Source organism: Gobius niger (assembly GCF_951799975.1).
Source record: "Gobius niger genome assembly, chromosome: 8".
NCBI classification, from domain to species: domain Eukaryota; kingdom Metazoa; phylum Chordata; class Actinopteri; order Gobiiformes; family Gobiidae; genus Gobius; species Gobius niger.
Window position 1 is genome coordinate 8524803 of NC_136859.1, and position 20023 is coordinate 8544825.

Sequence of the window (20023 nt, forward strand, 5' to 3'; positions counted from 1 at the left end):
TCACGAGGCTATACTTCTATCATGTCATGGACGACTCTTTCTGTCAAAGTAAACTCAGTTTGGACCAAAGAAGTTGTTCTCCTCAGGTGAGCAAGATGCTGTGTCCTTGTTATTTTACTTTTACATTGCTTCTTGTTGATGTGTGTAAGCCGACAATGTAAGGACAAAAAAAATAAAGGGGGGTTTGTAACCCGACCCACCCGCACCCGAAGTTAATTTGATTTTGAAGTACCCGACCAAATCCGCGGGCCACGCAGGTGGACTGCAGGTTTCGGGTCAACCGATCACTACTGCACATTATCAAGCGGTTAGTAATGTATTGTTAAATTAAATACTTTATCATTTATTATTCATCCTTTTATTATTCATCCTTTTTAAGACATTTACACAGTTTACTAACCTTTATTAACATGAATAACCATTTAAGCAGAGAGAACAGTGACAATGCGCACCATCCATGAGCCAAGTTAAGGTTAGAAATGGTTAAGTTTAGGAAAATGGTTTTGTGCATGTTGTATATCAGAGTCTAAACTTATTCACTGACTGAACAATAAAGGCAATCAAAGGTAATGCGTATAATAGAGTAAGAAATGATGAGAAAAGCTTTGTAAATGTTTTGTAAATGATAAAATAACGGCTACATATCCCATTGCAGATCTATCCATTTATCCTGACGTAGACGTAATAAAAATCCTCATGACGCAGCATAAACAAAGTATCCAATAACATAATAAAACACGTACATTTACTCTTGTTACTGAAAGCAGGGGGCGCGTCGCGTTTGAAGCGCATTCGGTAAACAAGGCGGGTCCGCGGGGAAAAGCTGTCTGTGTCACCTTTCTGTGGAAATGTGAGGAGGAAAGTTGTTTACAGACAGACTGAGCTCCGTGTGCGGCCGCGAGAGCGCCAGACTACAAAGACGTGGAGACAAACCAAAAAAATATCTGCAGAGGAGGAACTTAAAGGACCAGGAGACATCAGAAAGACTAAATTATATTATTGTTCTGAGTAGTAGTGGTAATAGTAGCAAGCATTAAGGTGTTATGTTGGTGATTAACCTCCTGTAAACTTTGTGCTCTGCTGTTGTGTCAGCGTTTGGTTTTCCTGTTGTAAAATGTAAAAACACTTGAAGACAAATCTGTATAGCCCAGACATATTCACCACAACTGCCTCTAAAATCCTGCACTGTCACTCCAATAGTTGTTCGGATCTGAATTGCCGTCATGCACGAGTTTAATATAGAAGGTGCAGTTACACGTATGACCTGAGGTGGCAGTAGTGAGTATAAAATGGCCAACTTGCCTCTAGCCCCTTTAAAGCTGCACTAAGCTATGTCTTTAAAAAAAAAAGAAATATCAGGAGGTGTCAGTAGTAAACCCTGCTCTGATATTACTAAACTCTGTGTTAGCCGCTAACTGTCGGCACTTCGGACCCGAATTAACACCTTTTTGAGTGACAGTGCAGGATTTTAGAGGCAGTTGTGGTGAACAGGTCTGGGCATTGTTGAAACATGTAGGGGGAGGAAAATACTTAATTTTAACATTTTTAAACTCTGTATAGTCCCTTTAAGATTTAGCGAAAAATGCAACCCAGCTTTCTTTAGCTTGGCCATTTTTGTGACGTTTATAGTTTCACTTCCTTTTTGGTCACTTCCTGTCAGTAGCCTAAAAATTCAAGTAAACATTTCTTTTCTTCATTAATTTGCTGTTTCACTGAAAAAAAAATGATAATTGTTGCTTACAACAGATGTTATCCATATTATCAAAAGCATTAAATCTTATGCACTTTAAAAAAAATTGAAAATCTGCTTGAGTTCACTGTAATAATGGATGAAATAGATATTCGATCATATGTGCTCTTCACAGCCATTTCAATCAAAGTAGGGGGTATATGCAACTGGTCACCCACACCTTTAGGAGGTACACGGCTCCATAAAGTTTGGGAACCACTGCCATAGAGTTATTCTTTGCTTTACTCTTAGACGGGGCCTAAACGTGTGCAATATCACGCTCATTTTAAAGCCTCCACCTCCTGAATCTCAGCTATAATTGGAACAGCGACCCTCTCCCTCCCTCGCATTCGAAATGATCTGCGTCGCGTTTCCTCCCGTAACGAAGCAATGGAGAGGCGCATTAGGCAATATCCACACAACAAAACACTGATGGCTCCGGTCGATGTAACGCGGTGATTTCCAGCACTGATTGTACATTTGTATTCCCGTAATACGAGCCCCGCAGACGCCTTTGTCAACCCGCATACCTGCCTCTCTTTCACAGTACGCCCGTGTACGTATAATTTACTATCAGTCCTATCCATTCATTTCTTTTTATGACACGGTGTCTTGATGTCCGCGAGCCAGCCTCATCAGAGCGGGATGATTGTAATTTCCTCTTCTACGCCCTAATCAGTCAAGCCTCAGCAGTCGCCCGCGAGAATGAAGATAGGTTTGAAGCCGAGTACAGAAATGGCTTTTAGAAAAAACAACTGTGGTAAGGCAACGGGATTTTTTAAAGCATTATTGCGCTCAATGTGTGATTGCGGAGTGTAATTCCCAGTAATGCCTGGAGAGGGCGCCCCATTCCAATTCAAAATCCTGACAGTGGTTTATAAGCCACAATGAGTGTTGATATTTCTTACTATTTTGGGTGTAAGAAAATGCCTGAAAAGCGCAGCACGTGTCGGCTCGCTGAAAAAGTTCAAAAACGATCTAGAAGCGGCAATACACTGAAAAATGTTTATTACTGAACCTACTTGAAAAAAAAATGACTTCAATTGGTTTACACATTAAATTAGGTATGTTTAACTTATCCTTTAATGTTTAACAGGTCTATCATTTAAAGTCAAATATAACTAAAATAATAATTTGATTTAATCTAATTGGCTGCTTGACTCTAGCTTAAAAAGGTACAGAAAACCAACTTAATATTTTGATCCTGGCCACTTTACTCCAACTTAAAAAGGTACAGAAAACCAACTTAAAGGGACTATACAGAGTTTAAAAATGTTAAAATTAAGTATGTTCCTCCCCCATGTTCCAACAATGTCCTAATGTGTAGAATGAGTCCGAAGTGCCGTCATGCACGAGCTTAATATAGAAGCTGCAGTTACACCTATGACCTAAGGTGGCAGTAGTGAGTATAAAAAAGTATGCTAACTTGCATCTAGCCCTTTTAATATTGTGATCCTGGCTGCTTTACTCTAACTTAAAAAGGTACAGAAAACCAACTTAATGTTTTGATCCTGTCTGCTTTACTTTAAAGGGACTATAAGGAGTTTAAAAATGTTAAAATTAAGTATTTTCCTCCCCCTACATGTTCCAGCCTGTCCTAATGTTTAGAATGAGCCCAGACCTGTTCACCACAACTGCTTCTAAAATGCTGCACTGTCACTCAGAAAAGGTGTTACTTCGGGTCCGAATTGCAGTCATGCACGAGCTTAATATAGAAGCTGCAGTTACACGTATGACCTCAGGTGGCAGTAGTGAGTATACAATGGCTAACTTGCATCTAGCCCCTTTAATATTGTGATCCTGGCTGCTTTACTCTAAACTTAATAGTCAGCTCTTTTTCTCTCTTTTTTTTTTGAGTTAAAATCTACTGAATTGTGTGTTTTTCCCTCTGCTTTGTGTGTGTGAAGGTGAAGTGGGCGAGACCTGGACTGGTTGGCATTTTGGTGTCCATTCACAGTTGGTAGAGGAGTTTTCAAAAGGAGACACTGGATGCCCGGCTCCTTATCTCCCTCTCTCTCCTTTGTCAAGGCTAGACGCTGTTGTACAAGCCTGTTTATGAAAGAGAGCCTTTTTGGTTTGGAGGTGAGGGGGTACCCTATACTCCTAGGATCATTCAGGGTTTGTTTTGTTTTTTGGGGGTTGTTTAGAAACACTAGGTTTATCAGTTGTGGCTCCCATGTATGTTTGTATGTGCATCTATTCATTAGACAAGTTAGAGGCGTTTGTGTTCTTTCCTTTCTGAGATCAGTAGGTTTAGTTTCTTTTTCTCTTGTGGCACAACTGTCAGCCTCCTCCCACTGAAGCAACGTCAATGAAACGCAATGAAAGTGTTGACACTCATAAAAAAGCCAAACACTAGTCATGTCTCCTGACTCTTTGTCTCATTATCGTCTTATACTAGTCGAGTCTTTATCTGATTCGGGACGTAACAAAAGCGCATCTCAAGCGTTCACAACAAAGCACTGAAGCGATTAAATATTAAGGGTTTAAAAATGTCACTCGTGATGGAAGTCTGCAGCAGTGCCTCGTGATTTTCCATTCTGCCGCTCAGACTCCATGGCACAACCCGAGCAAGCAAGAAGCACAAACCTCCACCGGAGCTTCGCTACTATACAAACAACTTAAGATTGTGATCGAGATGTGAATGTATTAGCAAAAACATGGAGTTTCTTGGATTACAAAGTTTATTCTGCCTTTACTTGTGTATGTGAACTAGCTTTGCAGATAGCTAACAGTCTCCAATAAAGGTTGTTTTGGTATATTTTACTGGAAGGACTGTAAAATGGTAACATACAGAAATAATGCATAATACAATCTTAATTGGATGAATATACAATTCAAATACAAAATAAAAGATTGCTGAAAAACTCACAGAACAATTGCATTAGCGAGCGGTTAGCACGGTGCTAATTTACATGGGAAATGCCATAGAGATGCTAACGGTATTAGCGCTGAATATTTAAAAACAAATTACAAATTGGAAACATGCTAAAATGACTACATTTGGAATCTAATTGAAACAAAGATCACTATCAAACAAATACTTACAGGTCGATATTTTTGTAGGACCAAAATAACACTCTGGAGTTTGACTTGCTGTGAGACTGTTCAGAGCTTAACTGAACTATGGTAGCTTTGCATGGACAAAACACAAGAAGCTCAAAACGTAAATGACTCTTCCCACAAGGGGGCAGTATAACATTCTTGTACGAGATCAGTCTGGGCACAACTGGTCTTCAATGGGTATATAACACTAGCATTTATTTTTTTTCATTTTTTGCATTTTGTTTATGTGCTTACCTCTTTGAACTCGTAATGTATCCTTTATATATTTGATTATAACAATGATGTTAAAGGGGCTAGATGCAAGTTTGCCATTTTATACTCACTACTGCCACCTCAGGTCATATGTGTAACTGCACCTTCTATATTAAGCTCGTGCAGGAAGGCACTTCGGACCGAATTAACACCTTTTTGAAAGACAGTGCAGGATTTTAGAGGCAGTTGTGGTGAACAGGTCTGGGCTCTTTCTACACATTAGGACATTGCTGGAACATGTAGGGAGAGGAAAATACATACTTTTAACATTTTAAAACTCTGTATAGTCCCTTTAAATGAATGGGAAAAAATGGCAAGGAAAAGAAAATCAGTGTTAAAATCTGCACAAGGCGGGCAGGAGGTAAGGAGAGCACTTCCTGGTTATTTAGGGCTGTGGGCGGAGCTTGGAGGAGGAGCAATGTATACCATGGAAGATTCAAAGATTACTCAAACATGAATAAATGGTTCAGAAAGACAACTCCAAGTACGTTTTTTCTATTTAAATTTTGCCTAATATCCCCTCCTTGAAACTACTCCCTGCTTTTCAGTTTTATTTCCCCATATGCCCCTCGGATTTCTTTTTTTTTTGGGGGGTGGACAAATGTCTTCTTCTTGAAAGAAACGCGCCTGCTGCCACTGCACCGCTCTGAGCTCGAGAGAGAGAAAACATGTTGGATCTTTCCATCAAACTTTCCAGCATCTTTGTGCCATCTGTCAGTGCCAGACTCTGGGCACATTTAGCTTAGCTTGTGTTTTGGAACGAGAGGAGAGGAGAAAAAAAAAGAAAAAGAGAAATCTGGGGGAACAGAGACACGCGCCACGGCAACAGCTGAAGAGAACGAGCAATAAGCCACGCAGTCGAGACGGACACTTGGAAGATAACAAAAAAAAGCATCTGACAAGAAATTGAACGCTTTTTTTTGCATAGAAATGGAAAATAAAGGAGACGTAGTCAGTTTTACACAAATAATCCTGAGCTGCATATTTTCTAATACAAACCAAAATCTGCATGTTGTCTCTAATGCAACACAATAAATAGAATGGCATTTAACAATTTGCCCTTATAATCTAAGAATAATTCATGGCTTGACACCTGGAGATGCCCCTGACGGGTTGCCACGGCGACATCGAGGGATGGGTCAAATGCAGAGGACACATTTCTTTGTACAGCTGTTGTATACTGACAAACACAGCACCTTAGCATTAATAATTAGTTTTATTACAGTGAATTGAACTGTGATTGTGGATACTATTGTGCAAAACAGTTGATATTAATGTGTATTTGACCTTTCAGTGACCATTCAGCGGCTGTATGGGTGGTTAGCATAGCCCCTTTGTCATCCTGGTGGCCCCAAAGAAGCTCCAGGATCAATAGGTTCACTTGACATCACAACGTTCTAAAGAGGCTTTATAGTAGATACGGACGGCATCTCTGGACTCGCCCATATATGGTCATGTTTTGAAGCAGCTGAGGGGGAAAACAAAGTGGAGAAAATCTAAACTTTCACCAATTATTCAAAAAGTACTTTAAAGGGGCTAGATGCAAGTTGGCCATTTTATACTCACTACTGCCACCTCAGGTCATGTACGTGTAACTGCACCTTCTACATTAAGCTCGTGCATGACGGCAATTTGGACCCGATGTAACAACGTTTTGAGTGACTGTGCAGGATTTTACAGGCAGTTGTGGTGAACAGGTCTGAGCTCATTCTACTCCTCAGGACATTGCTGGAATATGTAGGGGGAGGAAAATACATAATTGTAACGTTTTAAACTCCTTTAACAAATGCAGAATTACTTATATGGTTTTCTACCCGATAAAGATACAAAGACATGGAGAGGAGCAAAGTGGTTCAACAGCCAATAAATACATAAATAACGGAGAATGCTTCATGTTAGCATCATGCTAAAGCTAGCTAGTGCTATCTACGACAACTTTTTTTTCGCTTCTACTGAACAAATATACATAAGGACCCGGGTTAGACTTGATTTTATTTTTGTGTGATAAATAAGTTCATTATCCACCAGAAAATGGCTAAAAAGAGTGGAAAATTGTGTTTCCCTAAAGATTCTCTTTTCCCCCTCGGCGAAGCCACGGCCCCTTCTGTGACGAGATGCCGTCTGTATCTATAGTTTACAATTGAGGTGGAGGTGCTGCTGAAAAGTCCGAGCTACTGTAACTATGGTGACTATCGAAATACAGATTCTTTTAAAATTATCTGAAATTCTCTTAAATAATAGTCTCTTACAAAGTTCAAAGTCATCTCTTCCAGCGCACATGAACATATGTCAAATTATTTTCTCATAAAAATGTGCATGTTGGCCAGCAGAAAGGAATTTCAGTGGCAATTTTGTGAATCCAGTCAATCAAATAATGATTTATTTTTTGAAATTTCTTTCAAAAACTCTTTCTGTCCCATAGAGTTGTATTGGCACCTGCCTCCAAGTTAAATAGAAATCTAGAACATGAACGCAACCTATTGTTTTTAGGGTTTAGGGCCGATTGAATCGTCTCCATGGCTATGCACGTTCCATCCAGAAAACCTACAAGAAAAAAAATGTATCCTGTAGCGTCCAGGCCTTTGTGATGGAAAGTGAAGGCACCAAGGTAACCACTCATACAGCCGCTGGGTCACTGAAAGGCCAAATACACACTAATATCAACTTTTTTTTTGCATAAAAAGTTGCATAATGCACGTTTAAGTGCACCTTTTAACTTCAGCCGTTTCCATATCTACAGGTGAAACGCCTCGGTGAGTGTTTCCTGGATGATGCATAACAGATGAGTCCTCGCATTTTTAACACTTGACCCGTTCCTGAGCAGTTCTGTGCTCAATGAAACAAAGACAACAAGCTCATAAAGTGTCTTTTCCATGCACAGACTTTATCTGAGTGGTTTATAGATATGTCCACTTCACCATCTACAAGTCTTGATCCGGCTACTGCCCAAATTAGCACCCACTCCACTCTTCTCCTCTCCTCGTATTCGGCTGGAGTCTGAGGATGTAGCCTCAACATTTTCAGCTCAGATATCGACAGACGCTCCTCTCGTCGAGTTGTTTTTTTCATTTTTTCCGAAGCTGGAGTTTTTCTGGTTTCGACCCGCAACATTTAGCTCGTCCTCCCCATTACGGAGTGACCTTCACGAGGCGATCCGCAGAAGTAACGGCCTGTTTAGACCCGTGCGTTTATGGATATGTGCTGAGGCGCTTCAAACTGCTCGGACGAGAGGCCACGAGCGGATTATCGATAGCGTTTTCATACGATTCTGATTAAATGTGGGTTATTTGCCTTCCATAATGCGATGTCAGTAGTATGAGCTGCTAATACACGGAACACAGAATATGTTTGTAGAGATCTAGCTCCGCTCCACTGACTGCAGAGTGGAAGTTTAGAGCACAAAGTGGCAATTTTATGAAGATCAATCTCAATTTGATTTAATTTCTCCATATCACAAACAAATAAATGAATAAGCCACACCAACTACGAGTTCAAAGAAAAGAAAAATGGTAGATACATAGGCCGCACTTGTCTATAAGCCACAGTTGTCCACGATACATTTACACAGAAAGATGATACACAAAAGGTTATTGATTTAACACAGTGCCTGTAACACGGCAGTAAAACAGCAGTAACACGCCTGGATAAAGAAATAAAAAACATGACCGGAAAAGTAATTGAAATTGACCGCTAGCTTCATCTTCCTCCTGCGCAACGTCGTCATCATATGCATTTCTTCTTCTGTATGTTTTCCATGATGAGGGCGTTTGCATGATGCGCAAAATAAGGCTGCGTCCGAAACCATCAAATTATAGCCTCTATGTCCTAACTCTAGCTCCTGATTCTTAACCTTTCGTGGGGTCAACTGTTAGATCTCTGTGCAGCTAGGGAACTTTTGCTTCAGCAGCATTTGCCCAATTCCACCGTCCTTGCCCAGGGGAAGGAGAAGTGACATCACCAACATCTGCTGTTCTTCTTCTTTAAGGTTATTGGCAGACTGCAGGCCAAACAAAAGCGCATGCCGCCACTACTGTAATACACATGCAACAACATAGTGTCCAAATAAAGACATTTAAGGAGAAAAAAGAGAAAAATCCAGATGAGCCATCACATTTCCCTTTAGCCTTATTTTATCTCAACAGCTGTTTCATAAAGCTACAATATGCAATGTGGCTTAAGTTTCTACTAAATGAAAGCAAAAGCACAAGCTGCCTTCATTAAAGCCATTTACTGAGGCGGCTCTTTAAAACAGTGACATGTGACTGTGCTGTATTTTGTTCCTTTCATAAAGTTTGGCTTGTGCAGAATTTTATTCAATTTTTTTTACTAAATGTGCTCCTGTCAATCAACAGTGGTTGCGCACGAATCACTCGAGGGTGGGGCCGAGGGGGTGGGGGGATTGGTGCAGTGGCTTATGGGATGGCACATGGCTCCTAATCACCAGTTAGTTAGCACCAGAGGTCCCTATGCTAAAGTGGCTATGATAGTTAGCGTTGAGGCTTCTTTTCCTAACTCCTTCCTAATTGACGGCCCAATTCGGAGGCTTCTTATCATGGCGGATGCTGACACACATCCAGTTTGGCGTTAGACCTCTAAACCAATCTACTCATTTCGGAAGGGGCCTAACCGCTCAAAACACAAAGTAGCGTCTTCCTTGGCGCATTATCTCTTCCACACGTCTGTCTCATTCTTGCGTTTCCTGCTAGAGCGCCCCTAGTGGCTTTTATGCCCATAAAAAGTTATGTGCCGATACTGCTCTCAGAATTGGTTGAAAAAACATATCAATAAATTAAGCTATCGTATGTCGCTATACGTGGCCCTTTGGTACAGTGAAGTTTAGATTATCTAAATTCTGGCGGGAAAAAAGACCAACTTTTATATAAAGAAAGTAACTGTAAACTTCAGCATGAACAGGTTTCATACATAAATGAACAGAGGGAAAATATATGATCAAAAAGCATGTGTAGCTCTAGCCTATTTCGGTCTCGATATCAGCACTTTGTTATGTGTCTCTGACTATGGAAGTGCATCTTTCTCCAGTCCCTTCATCACTACACAGGCATAGATCTCCTGATAAAAGCAGCGTAATCATGAACAATAGAGTCCAGGCCGACAGATAGGGCCTGGCTTTGTGTCTCGCTGTCGTCAAATCAGCCTCTATTTAAGGACAGGGACGATATAATGGGAGGAGGAGGAGGAAGTCCATAGAGTCACAGTCAACACAAAGAAAATGATGACTGTCATTTGTTTGTATGTGGTGCTTCATTAAAGTCAATTTGATGAGGTTATCATTTTAGATACTCACTCACAGACAGGGAAGACTTTGAAACCCTATGTCAGTTTTTTGTTTCCAATCATTTCAGAGATATGACAAGATGTCCGCAATTTGACACCATTCCAACCGATTATACTATTCTCAAGGGGCTCAAGCAGCAACGACTAACAATTCAAAACCAAAAATCTATTTAGAGGCTCGAAACGGCCTTCGTAACAGGAAAACGTATGAATGGTCCAAGATACATCTCATAATGAATTGATACAAAAGCAAATACAACTAAACTAACTAACTATAACTATAAATATTGGAATCTTTAGATGTGTAGTTCTTGTCCTTGTGTAGATGAAAAAAAAAAAATCTTGCAGTGAATGAATGTAAATCCTGTATTGTATCTGCATAATGTAATCACAGGAGATGGAACACGAAACACTTAAAAGGATAGAAATCATGCAAATGCTCGGATGGGAGTGTCTGATTGGCCGGTTCTGTCATAACCAATGAGCGAGGAAAGCTCTTCTCTTTGGTGCTCAGGGCGGTGTGCTGACATTACTGCAGTACCACCCCCTAGTGGCTGGGGGTGACTCCAGCAGATTTGCTATAAAATGAAAATCAATACGGACTTTACACATGCCAAAAACAACTTAAAATCCAAAGACTTCTTGTTTCCTCCTGTGACAACTCTGAGAAGAGTGAAATATTGATAACCACGCTGGTTTTTGTTATATTTATTTTTAAGGTCTTAGCTTTGGGCTTTGATTGACAGGCCCTGGAGCGCTGTGGACGGTTGTTATTGCTTAGCTACGCCTCACGGGGGCAGAGTTTCTCATCTTTTTTTACCTTTTTTGGAGCAGGCTCTGTATGAGGAGATTGAGCTGCCATTATGGATTCTATTTTCATCATAGGCATTGCTGTCAACAAGGCCTATGATGAAAAGTGCACCATACCTACTGTGAAATATGGAGGTGGTTCGCTGATGCCACTGGCTCCAGCAGAATAAAGTGAAGGTCCCGTTAGTGGCCATCTCAGTCTCCTGACCTCAAGATCATTGAACCACTGTGGGGAGAGCTCAAACGTGCTGTTCATGCGAAACAGCCCAGGAACTTACAGGAACTGGAGGCTTTTGCCAAGAAGAATGGGCCTCTTTACCAAACAGAACCTTCTCCACAACGACCACAAAAGACTCCAAGCTGTCATTGATGCTAAATGGGGCAATACACATTATTAAATCAGGGTTATTTTGGTACTTTCATTTTTCATTATGATTTAAAAATAGCAAACTCAGACAAATGTGGGCATTTAATATGTGCAATAGATTTCAAACATTCACTATATTACATGTTTTGCTTTTATCATTTTGGGTAAACTGGCCAATATTTCCCAAAGAAAAAGAAGAATTGAAGGGCTCTGGTAAAACTTTTAAATTGTAACTTACATGCTAAACTGTACGGGGAAGACAGTGTATGTGACCAATTTGGGGAAGGTGTTTGGACACTAAAATTCAGAAGAACTTCATGGAAATCTGTTTGACGTTTACTAGACACGGTGAGCGCTGAGGAAAACCTCCCTGACTTAATTAATCAATACCCCATTCCATGTATGTTTTTGACATTCTAACGCGACAAAAATCCAACACCAAGTCGATTTGTCAGAAAGCGCACCCTTTAAACGCATTGAAAGGCGACCTCCAGCATGTCTGAATGTCTGTATCTCTTCCCTCCCTCATTGGATTTCTATGGCAGCAGCTGCTCGGCGTGATACAAGCCGTTGGCCTTGACCTCTCTGTGGAAGCTGGCAGTTGCATTAAAAATCATATGTTGCACAGCTCGCCTCGTTCAAAGCACATTAGAGATCAGACGTCCCTCGCTACACAGCACCTGTTCCCTCGCCGCGCCTTAAGAAAATATTTCCCGAGATTGACGAGTTTTGTCCGGATACTTCGCGGGGGTTTTTTGTGCGTTTTGGGAAAGTCACCTACGATCAACAGCGTCTTAAACCAGGGGATGAAATATGCATTGTGTGTTTTCAAATATTGATAAGGCGCGTTTGAGAGAGAGATGCCGTTTTTTTTTCCCTACAAAAGATCGAAGGAGAAAGCAGCGGTAAAGTGGTGTGTGGGAGTGAAACGCGAGGAAAGCCGTGCACCGTGTTTATGGAAGGCTAATGTGCGGGTCTGAACGAGCGCTGCATGTGCATATATACGTTTATTCCCACGTATGCAAATGAGTGCTGTGTGGAGGCTTCACAAAGGAGCACTTTCCGCTCTGAATGCAAAGAAAAAAATCGTAATCTGCTTTTAGTGGTATTGATCATATTGGCAAGAGAAGACACTGTTTGCGATAATCAACAGCCAAACAAGTCATTACATCTACAAAGGAAACCAGGTCAGAACATACTTAGCTTAGTCTGAGGCTACATAATTGATAACATGTCTGTCACAATTCATCTCATGCCTCTTTCGCCCCAATCTGAGATTTTCTTGCTCCTCCATAAAGAAAAATGTTCTATTCAAAGCCACACTGTGGGACATTTCACTGAAAACACAGAATAAAACGCAAACCTTCATTTTGTGCTTTTGTTATCGGAAAATACCTTGTTGCCTCGCTTCTCCTCAAGTCTTGACTCGTGACTTTGCGACTTTGCAGGGAGCGGGACAGCACCAGCCCGTTTCCATGGAGATGTTGCTTCTTTGCTTTGAGTACTGTACAGCCAAACATGACTGTGCTCATAAACTCAATCCTGGGAAGAATTGGAAAGCTCAATGCGTAAGGAAAGTCAGGAATGACAGATTTATGATCCATTACAAAGTTCTGCTCATTACCTACAAAGCCCTCAACGACCTGGCCCTGACCTCACAGACCTCCTACAACGCCACCGCCCATCCCGTCGCCTCCGCTCTGCTGATGTAAACCTTCTCAAACCCATCACCAAATCAATGGGGGGACCGAGCCTTCGCCTTCGCCATCGCCATCGCCGCCCCCACCCTCTGGAACTCACTCACCATCCACATCAGAAACTCAGACTCCCTGACCACCTACAAAAAACTGCTCAAAACTCACCTTTTTCAGCTCGCCAACAACCTACAATAGCACTCCCATCTTTGTCTGTTTGTCTCATTTGTAAAGTGTCTTTGAGTTCCTTGAAAAGCGCTTTATAAGACTTATGTATTATTATCATTATTATTAATAAAGATGGTTTACTTTGCACGTCTTTGTTTGGCACAGATGCGTAAGAGAAGGCACATGAAGGCCAAACGTAGAACAATCTCTCACACACTGTCTTGCAACACCGTGTTCCTTTATTCAGTGCAAGTGTCTTAAAGCCTGCATTGAATAAAGGAACACCGGTGTTGCAAGTAGACAGTGTGCGAGAGATTGTTAGTTAACACAAAATAATCTGGTATAGGGCCTTTAAATACGATTGTGCCTCCTAACTCAGTGCTTACATTGTCAGTGACTGATTGAGGACGAGGATACACTCGGTACAAACTGGCATTTTGTGACGTCGCAATACCTAATCTGGAATGTTCCGCATTGTGGCTTTAAATGACCTTGCCTCGTGGCTCTACTTGTTACATCTGTGAGTAAAAAGACACGCATTATGGCACCAAAACGCACATGATTGGACACATTGAAAGCTGCACAGTCACACTACACCACACGGACTGTTTCTGCAGGAGGGCTGCACGACTGAATGAAAAACAAATAAAACTATTTAAATGGCCACAATTAGTAAATTATTCAAGACGACAATTATGTGCAAACAAATGTCTTCCAAGCCAGAGTTTAGACCCTTTACACGTGCGTATGCAATTGTATTTGTTTGTACAGATTAGATTTCAGTCTTCTGTCAAGTGTAAATGTGTGTGAGTTTGTTTAGAATGTGCACCAAGAAGTGATTCTTAACAAATCTCATCACAAAAATGACATATTGGAGGAAAACACAGCATGGCCTATACTATACACACCGACATGTGCACCTATGCACAGCCTTACACAACAGGCTTGAAGGGAAATGTCTTGTAGCCGACATCCTCAACACAAAGCCATTTGCAATTATTGATTATGTACAGCATCGTTGAGAAAATACTTGCTTTAGGGCTGCCCAGTATGTGATAAAATTGCAATATTCCATTATATTGAAACAAGGTTGTTAGCAATTGTTCTTTTTTATCAAATTGTCTAAAAAACAAAGTCTAAAAAGCACCAAAATTAGTAACATCAATTGTTACAACTGAACTTTTGCACATTTTTTAATAACCATGTGTTTAGCAAAAGAGTGTATTTCTTGGAAGGGATATGGGGCTTATTGCAATATGGATGTTGTGTCATCTACTGCCCTCATAACCATAATTTGGCGATCATTGGGTGACCTTCAATTCAAACTCTGATGGACTGACAAAAATCATATGCAGCCCCCAAAACGAATCATCTAGTGCACCACAGGAGGGCCCTGACCCACAGCATTGGCAAGCGCACCATACGTTAAACACGTGCCAAATGAAATACATCCAGAATCCTTCATTAGAGGTTCATCTGCGTGTGCCTTCGTGAACTTGTGGAGCATTTCTGATGTAAAGAATCATCATCTCGTGCGTGACGAATTGATCAGTTGTCAAACCGCTGCAGTGAGAAAAAATGTCCTTTCGCGTGCGACAACGAGCACAGTCTCTAAAGATTCTAAGCATTTTTCCCCCACAAAGCAACAAGTTCACGGACGCCCTCTTTCAGCCAACTCCACGCGCCGCGCACGCTCGACACGCACACTCGACACGGGAGCCGAAATACCAAATGCGCTAATGATGCCCATAACGTAACACAAGTTCAAAATGAGAAACGAAACTTTTCCAGCTCCGATTGAAGGAAGGTAGAAGACAGTGTGTGTGGGGGGGGGTACTCACCAAATCGTAGGACGTGCGGCATCCCGTTGCAAAATCCCACACACTGTAATAGCAGCAGTAGAAGCCACAGGATGCACCCCAACCCGGCGTTAAAACCCAAAAGGGAGGTAATCTTCATGTTGCTTGGCTCTCGGATAAATCCCCTGAAACGTGAAAAACGCGGGCAAAGACGCCGTGAATACTCCACAGTTTTGTTTGTCTCACTCTTTGTCAGTCGGCTTTCTCTCGTCTCGTCTTCTGAAGAATCCCACGTTTTTTTTTTGTTTTTTTTAAGTGTCACGGCATGTTCTGATGATGCGTCCTTTCCACATGGTATCCATACTCCAGAAAAAAAAAGGGTGCAAACGGTGAAAAACGGAGAGCGCGGAGGGGTGGTTTGTGTGGGGTAGAAGAAGAAGAAGAAGAAAAAAATAACACCACAAAGAAAGAAAGCGAGTTGGCGGAGAGGAGTAAGCTCGCTTTTACTGCGCCAGTAACGAGCAGGAGGGAAACGCGTCCGATTCAGCCTTGGAAAGAGGAGACGGGGAGGCAGGTGGCGGTGGGGAGGCTGGCGGGTTATCCATGGTAGGCGTCCATTGACTGAAACACATTGGGGGGGGGGGGGGGAGAGAAAGAAAACAAGGATACAAGGTTGAGAGTCAGCTTTTCCGGAGAGTGTTGTTTTTTTTTGGTTTTTTTTTAGAGAGTGGGGTGCGTGTGGATGGAGCTGAGCCGCGCGGTAGTGATAGTCCGAGCTCCTCCTGCCGCTTTGCCGCACAGCATCTGACGTCGAGGCACACACAAGGCTGAACTCAATGCTGCCGCTGCTGCTGCTGCTGCTGCTGCTGCTGCTACTGCTGTTGTACAATGACCGCGGACCAAAGACGTGGCATGGCCTTTGAAAGCTGCACGCTCTGTTTTGCTTAAAGAGCAAACACAGCGATAAGCCTTTCTGCCACTTGCACATCGTTGCAACCACAAGCAGCAACGTTTTGTTTCATCGTAGGCTTTTCTTTGTCGGAAACATTCAGAGGAGTGACGGAATCTAGCTACAATAGTGTTTTATAAACTTTCGGTGGTTTGTTAGACGTTGACGTAACCGAATGTAGGTGCACGAGTTTAGATCTAGTCTTAACAATTGCCTTTACTTATGGAGTGTGCGCATTGTGGTACCGTATAAGGGCCTCCCCAGTTCAAAGTCGAGTTCATTTGGCCTCATACATGACCAAACTGTGCGTTTTGACGTTGATTTTGCCCCTGTGTCTCCATAGTACTGTGCGTAAAAGTCGTGTTCCTTATTCACCAGCAACACTGCCTGTTCACAAAACGTAACGCAGACGTGAAACTCGGCTAAAACGTGCTAAAACTGCCTCCCACATATCGGGTCTATCCAGATGCCTTCACATTTGAACCATGTTGCGCGCATATGCCCCGACGTCACTCTTCCACACTTCCCTTCTCGTGCGTCCTACCCACTGTCTGCGCTGCCATTTCTCACACCGCTAACCATTTGACTCACTCATTTACATAACATCTGAGTAGACGTCTGCGCTGAACTATACACCAGTCGTGCGTAAAAAAGCGCAAGAGCCGATCCAGATTGGTTGTTTCTACATGCGCAAATGTTTCATAGAGTTGTGTTCTTTTTCCCCCCCGCCCCTCTCGACCCGTCTTTGCATGTTGCTTTCATGTTCCGAACGTCATCCCACCCACTCGCCCCTTGCACCACGTCCTCGGCGTCCTCTCGCCTCCCCAGCTCCTCCTCACACACACCACCACGCACACACTGTCTCCTCCACTCACTATAAGAGCCCATACACGCAGTAGTTGGGTCTCAAATCGCCTTATTGCTCGGCGTTTGATCGCTCCCCACTTCGCGCCGCTGCTCGGGAGTCCGTGAAGCCGAAGCTGTCAGCGCGCGCTACGTGATGGATAGCCCCCGTTCTCTCTCTCTCTCTCTCTCTCTCTCTCTCTCTCTCTCTCTCTCTCTCTCTCTCTCTCTCTCTCTCTCTCTCTCTCTCTCTCTCTCTCTCTCTCTCTCTGACACTTTGCGCTATTCATTGTACACGTCTGGATATTACGCACGGGGGGACTTTACCGCGCCACTTAATTGGAGTTCTTTTGATTATGAGACTCGCAATACGGCATGGCATTTATACGTAGCGCATTGATGTGCGTAAAGGGGCTTCCATTTCAACGCTACGAGGCAATAAGGAGACTTTAATATTTACTTCAAAGGTTTCTCATGTTATCTCAACAGGCATTTTTTTTTAATCAAAATCGCCAAACTGAAAATAGTTTGAGGGAAAGAATGCATGGGGAAGACTGTCAAAAGACTGTCGATATGTGTGAATATGTTTACATGCATACAGATTTTATTCATCCGCCATTGTGTGTGTGTGTGTAGAAGTAGTAGTAGTAGTAAGTAGTAGTAGGGGCGTTGCACTGTCTTTTACCTGTCACACAAGTGCGAGGAGCCAAACCTGCATATTGCAAAGACACAATATACTTTCACAGTGCGTTGTGTCAAATGTGACATTAGTTTAAAAAAAAAAATCCTGTGTGAGTTGTCGAAATATATAATTGAATTCACAGCTTTGCAGAGGCCAGTCTTTTACGCACTGTCACAGGAGCTCGCACTAATGAAAAATGGCATTCCTTCATCAGCCCTCGCCTTGTACACTCAAATATTAATGTGCTTTGGAGGTCGGCCTGCATTCACGTGGTGCACAAAATAAATAATACAAAAAAAAAATGAGAGAGGGAGAGGCTTTAGACATCTCTAAATGAAAACTTTTTTGTGGGGAATTCTTCGTTTTTCAATGGCAAATAAGAGAAACCAGAGAAATTTCCTGGAGGTCACAGAAAACCAGGAATGCGTCATATCTGTAAAATGCAACGTAAGATGTAAGGTCTTCTTTGCTACGCATAAAGTCACAATCAGCTTCTCTGCGTATGGATATTTAAAGTCACAAACAGCTTTTTATGGGGGGTGACCTGCTCGCTTATGCACAATAATCTCCCCCCTCTCTAAATGTGGAATAACTAGAAATACTTCTTCACACATAATGGGTTTTGACAACCCTTTAAAGTCATGATTCAAAATAGCAGCATCGTTTTTGCCGTTTAGAGGGCGTGTAGGACTAGTGCCAAGCAGGAAAAAAAGACAGCGACATTTTACAGAGAGGCCGCAGTTTCTCGCGGTGTAATCTGTGTGCTGGCACCATGGACAGCTCCGTGCGTAAAAGCCCTGTGCCAAGACGCGCTCAGCACCATGGACAGTTCACAAGCACTGTATACGCTTATACAGCAGGCGTTTGTCCAACTCAATTCGACGACAATAAATCATTATTAGGCCGCGTGGAGTCCATGGAAAGTCGATGCAGGGGTGAGGGAAGGGAGTGAGGGTCGTGTGGTGTGATTTAATGTCACGAGTGAATTAATTTCAAAACGATACTTCACGGAAACGAGCCATAATCTTTTATATGCGTTTGGACATTGGAGTCTGAGTCATTCTGGACGCAACGTAGAGTTTCAGTTTGTCACGTGTGCCGATGCTAAATGTGGTCGATGTGAAGTTATGTGTACATGTAGCGAAAAGGAGAAGCCGTAAATGGGTGTCCAAGCGCAATCAACATTTGCATAATTAAATTTGGACACTGCTGAATATCATCAAAGCTGCTCCTTGGACCAGTCGTGATCGGAGCACAAAAGGACAGTGTCAATGAGTGCCCAAATTCCGTTGTGTGTGTGCGTGTGCGTGTTTTTTTTAATGGAATAGCGAGGGGTGAAGTTTGTCCCTTTGTGGTAAACTTCGTTTTACGCACGGGATAGAGTCCTCGAATGAAAGTCTTAGTCCCCTCCAGGTTACGAACGGACTGGGCTGGAAAGAGGAAAACGAAGCCGTAAAAGTCCCCCCCTAATATACAAAGCGAAGTGTGTGTTTTATTTGCCATGTGTTAAAGGGAAGCCTGGCGTGGCTGTTAAATGCCTCTTTGTGACCGTTAAAAGGGTGCCCATAGCTGACGGTAAAGTTGATTTAAAGCCAGCGTGTCCCCCGTCTTCAGCTGCGTGATTAAAATGCTCCTCCAGGGGAAAGAAGAGAGAGGGAAAAAAAAAGAAAAAAAACTAAAACCGTGTCCAAAACACGGCGAGGCGCAAAAGAGGAGGAGAGAGCGTCCAAAGTAGAGGTCGTGCCAAAGACGCAAAAAGGTTATATGTGGCGTTTTGTTTTGTTTTTAGAAGGGAGTAGATTTCTATCGCTCGTTTTTGCCCGTTAAAAGTCACACGTGCACTTGGGGACGGCAGAGAAGGCGCGAGGAGTCAAGAAATGTCACAGCCTCGCATACAATAAAGCCGTGAAGAAGCGCATCAAAAAAAAATATATATAAAATAACATAAGCTCTAATTCGGAAGAAGCGCTTACCTTGTGGAAGCGCAGGGCACGGGCAGAAAGCCGCATCAGAGGAGAAGTAGTAGCCGTGGTGAGGAGAAGGCAGCTCGCCGTCTGGCAAGCGGCGAGCAGCGGGAACAAGGGGAGACGCGCCCCCCGTAGGCGAAATGGAGTATTGCAACCAGACGGAGCCCCCAGTGCGGGGAGGGGAAGGGAGGGGTGCGAGGCTAAACAAGAGGGGACGTTGAAGGATGAGAGATGACAGAAAACAGATGTAAATGCTCTATAAAAGAAGAAGGGCTGAGGCAAAAAAAGAGTGGTACTTTGTAAATTAGGACCATACGCCAAAAAAGAGAGAGAAAAAAACCCATTCAAAGTGAAACAAGATATACCAGATCAGCTATAGCCTTGGTGTCAATTACACAACAT

General features: G+C 42.5%; 1 protein-coding gene across 6 annotated transcripts in view; it reads right to left on the reverse strand.

Annotated features, from left to right (window-relative positions):
• The window catches only part of grik2 (glutamate receptor, ionotropic, kainate 2), a 410021-nt gene extending 390299 nt beyond the window's left edge, over nt 1–19722 (reverse strand). For 3 of the 6 annotated variants that reach the window (XM_079561303.1, XM_079561302.1, XM_079561305.1), the window contains exon 1: nt 15223–16022. In XM_079561303.1, coding sequence (XP_079417429.1) covers nt 15223–15340 — 118 coding nt within the window. In that variant the 5' untranslated portion in view covers nt 15341–16022. Of the gene's footprint in view, nt 1–15222; nt 16023–19627 lie in introns of those variants that run through there. The other 3 variants (XM_079561307.1, XM_079561304.1, XM_079561306.1) reach the window with 3 other exon arrangements.
• Nucleotides 19723–20023: the final 301 nt, after the last annotated feature.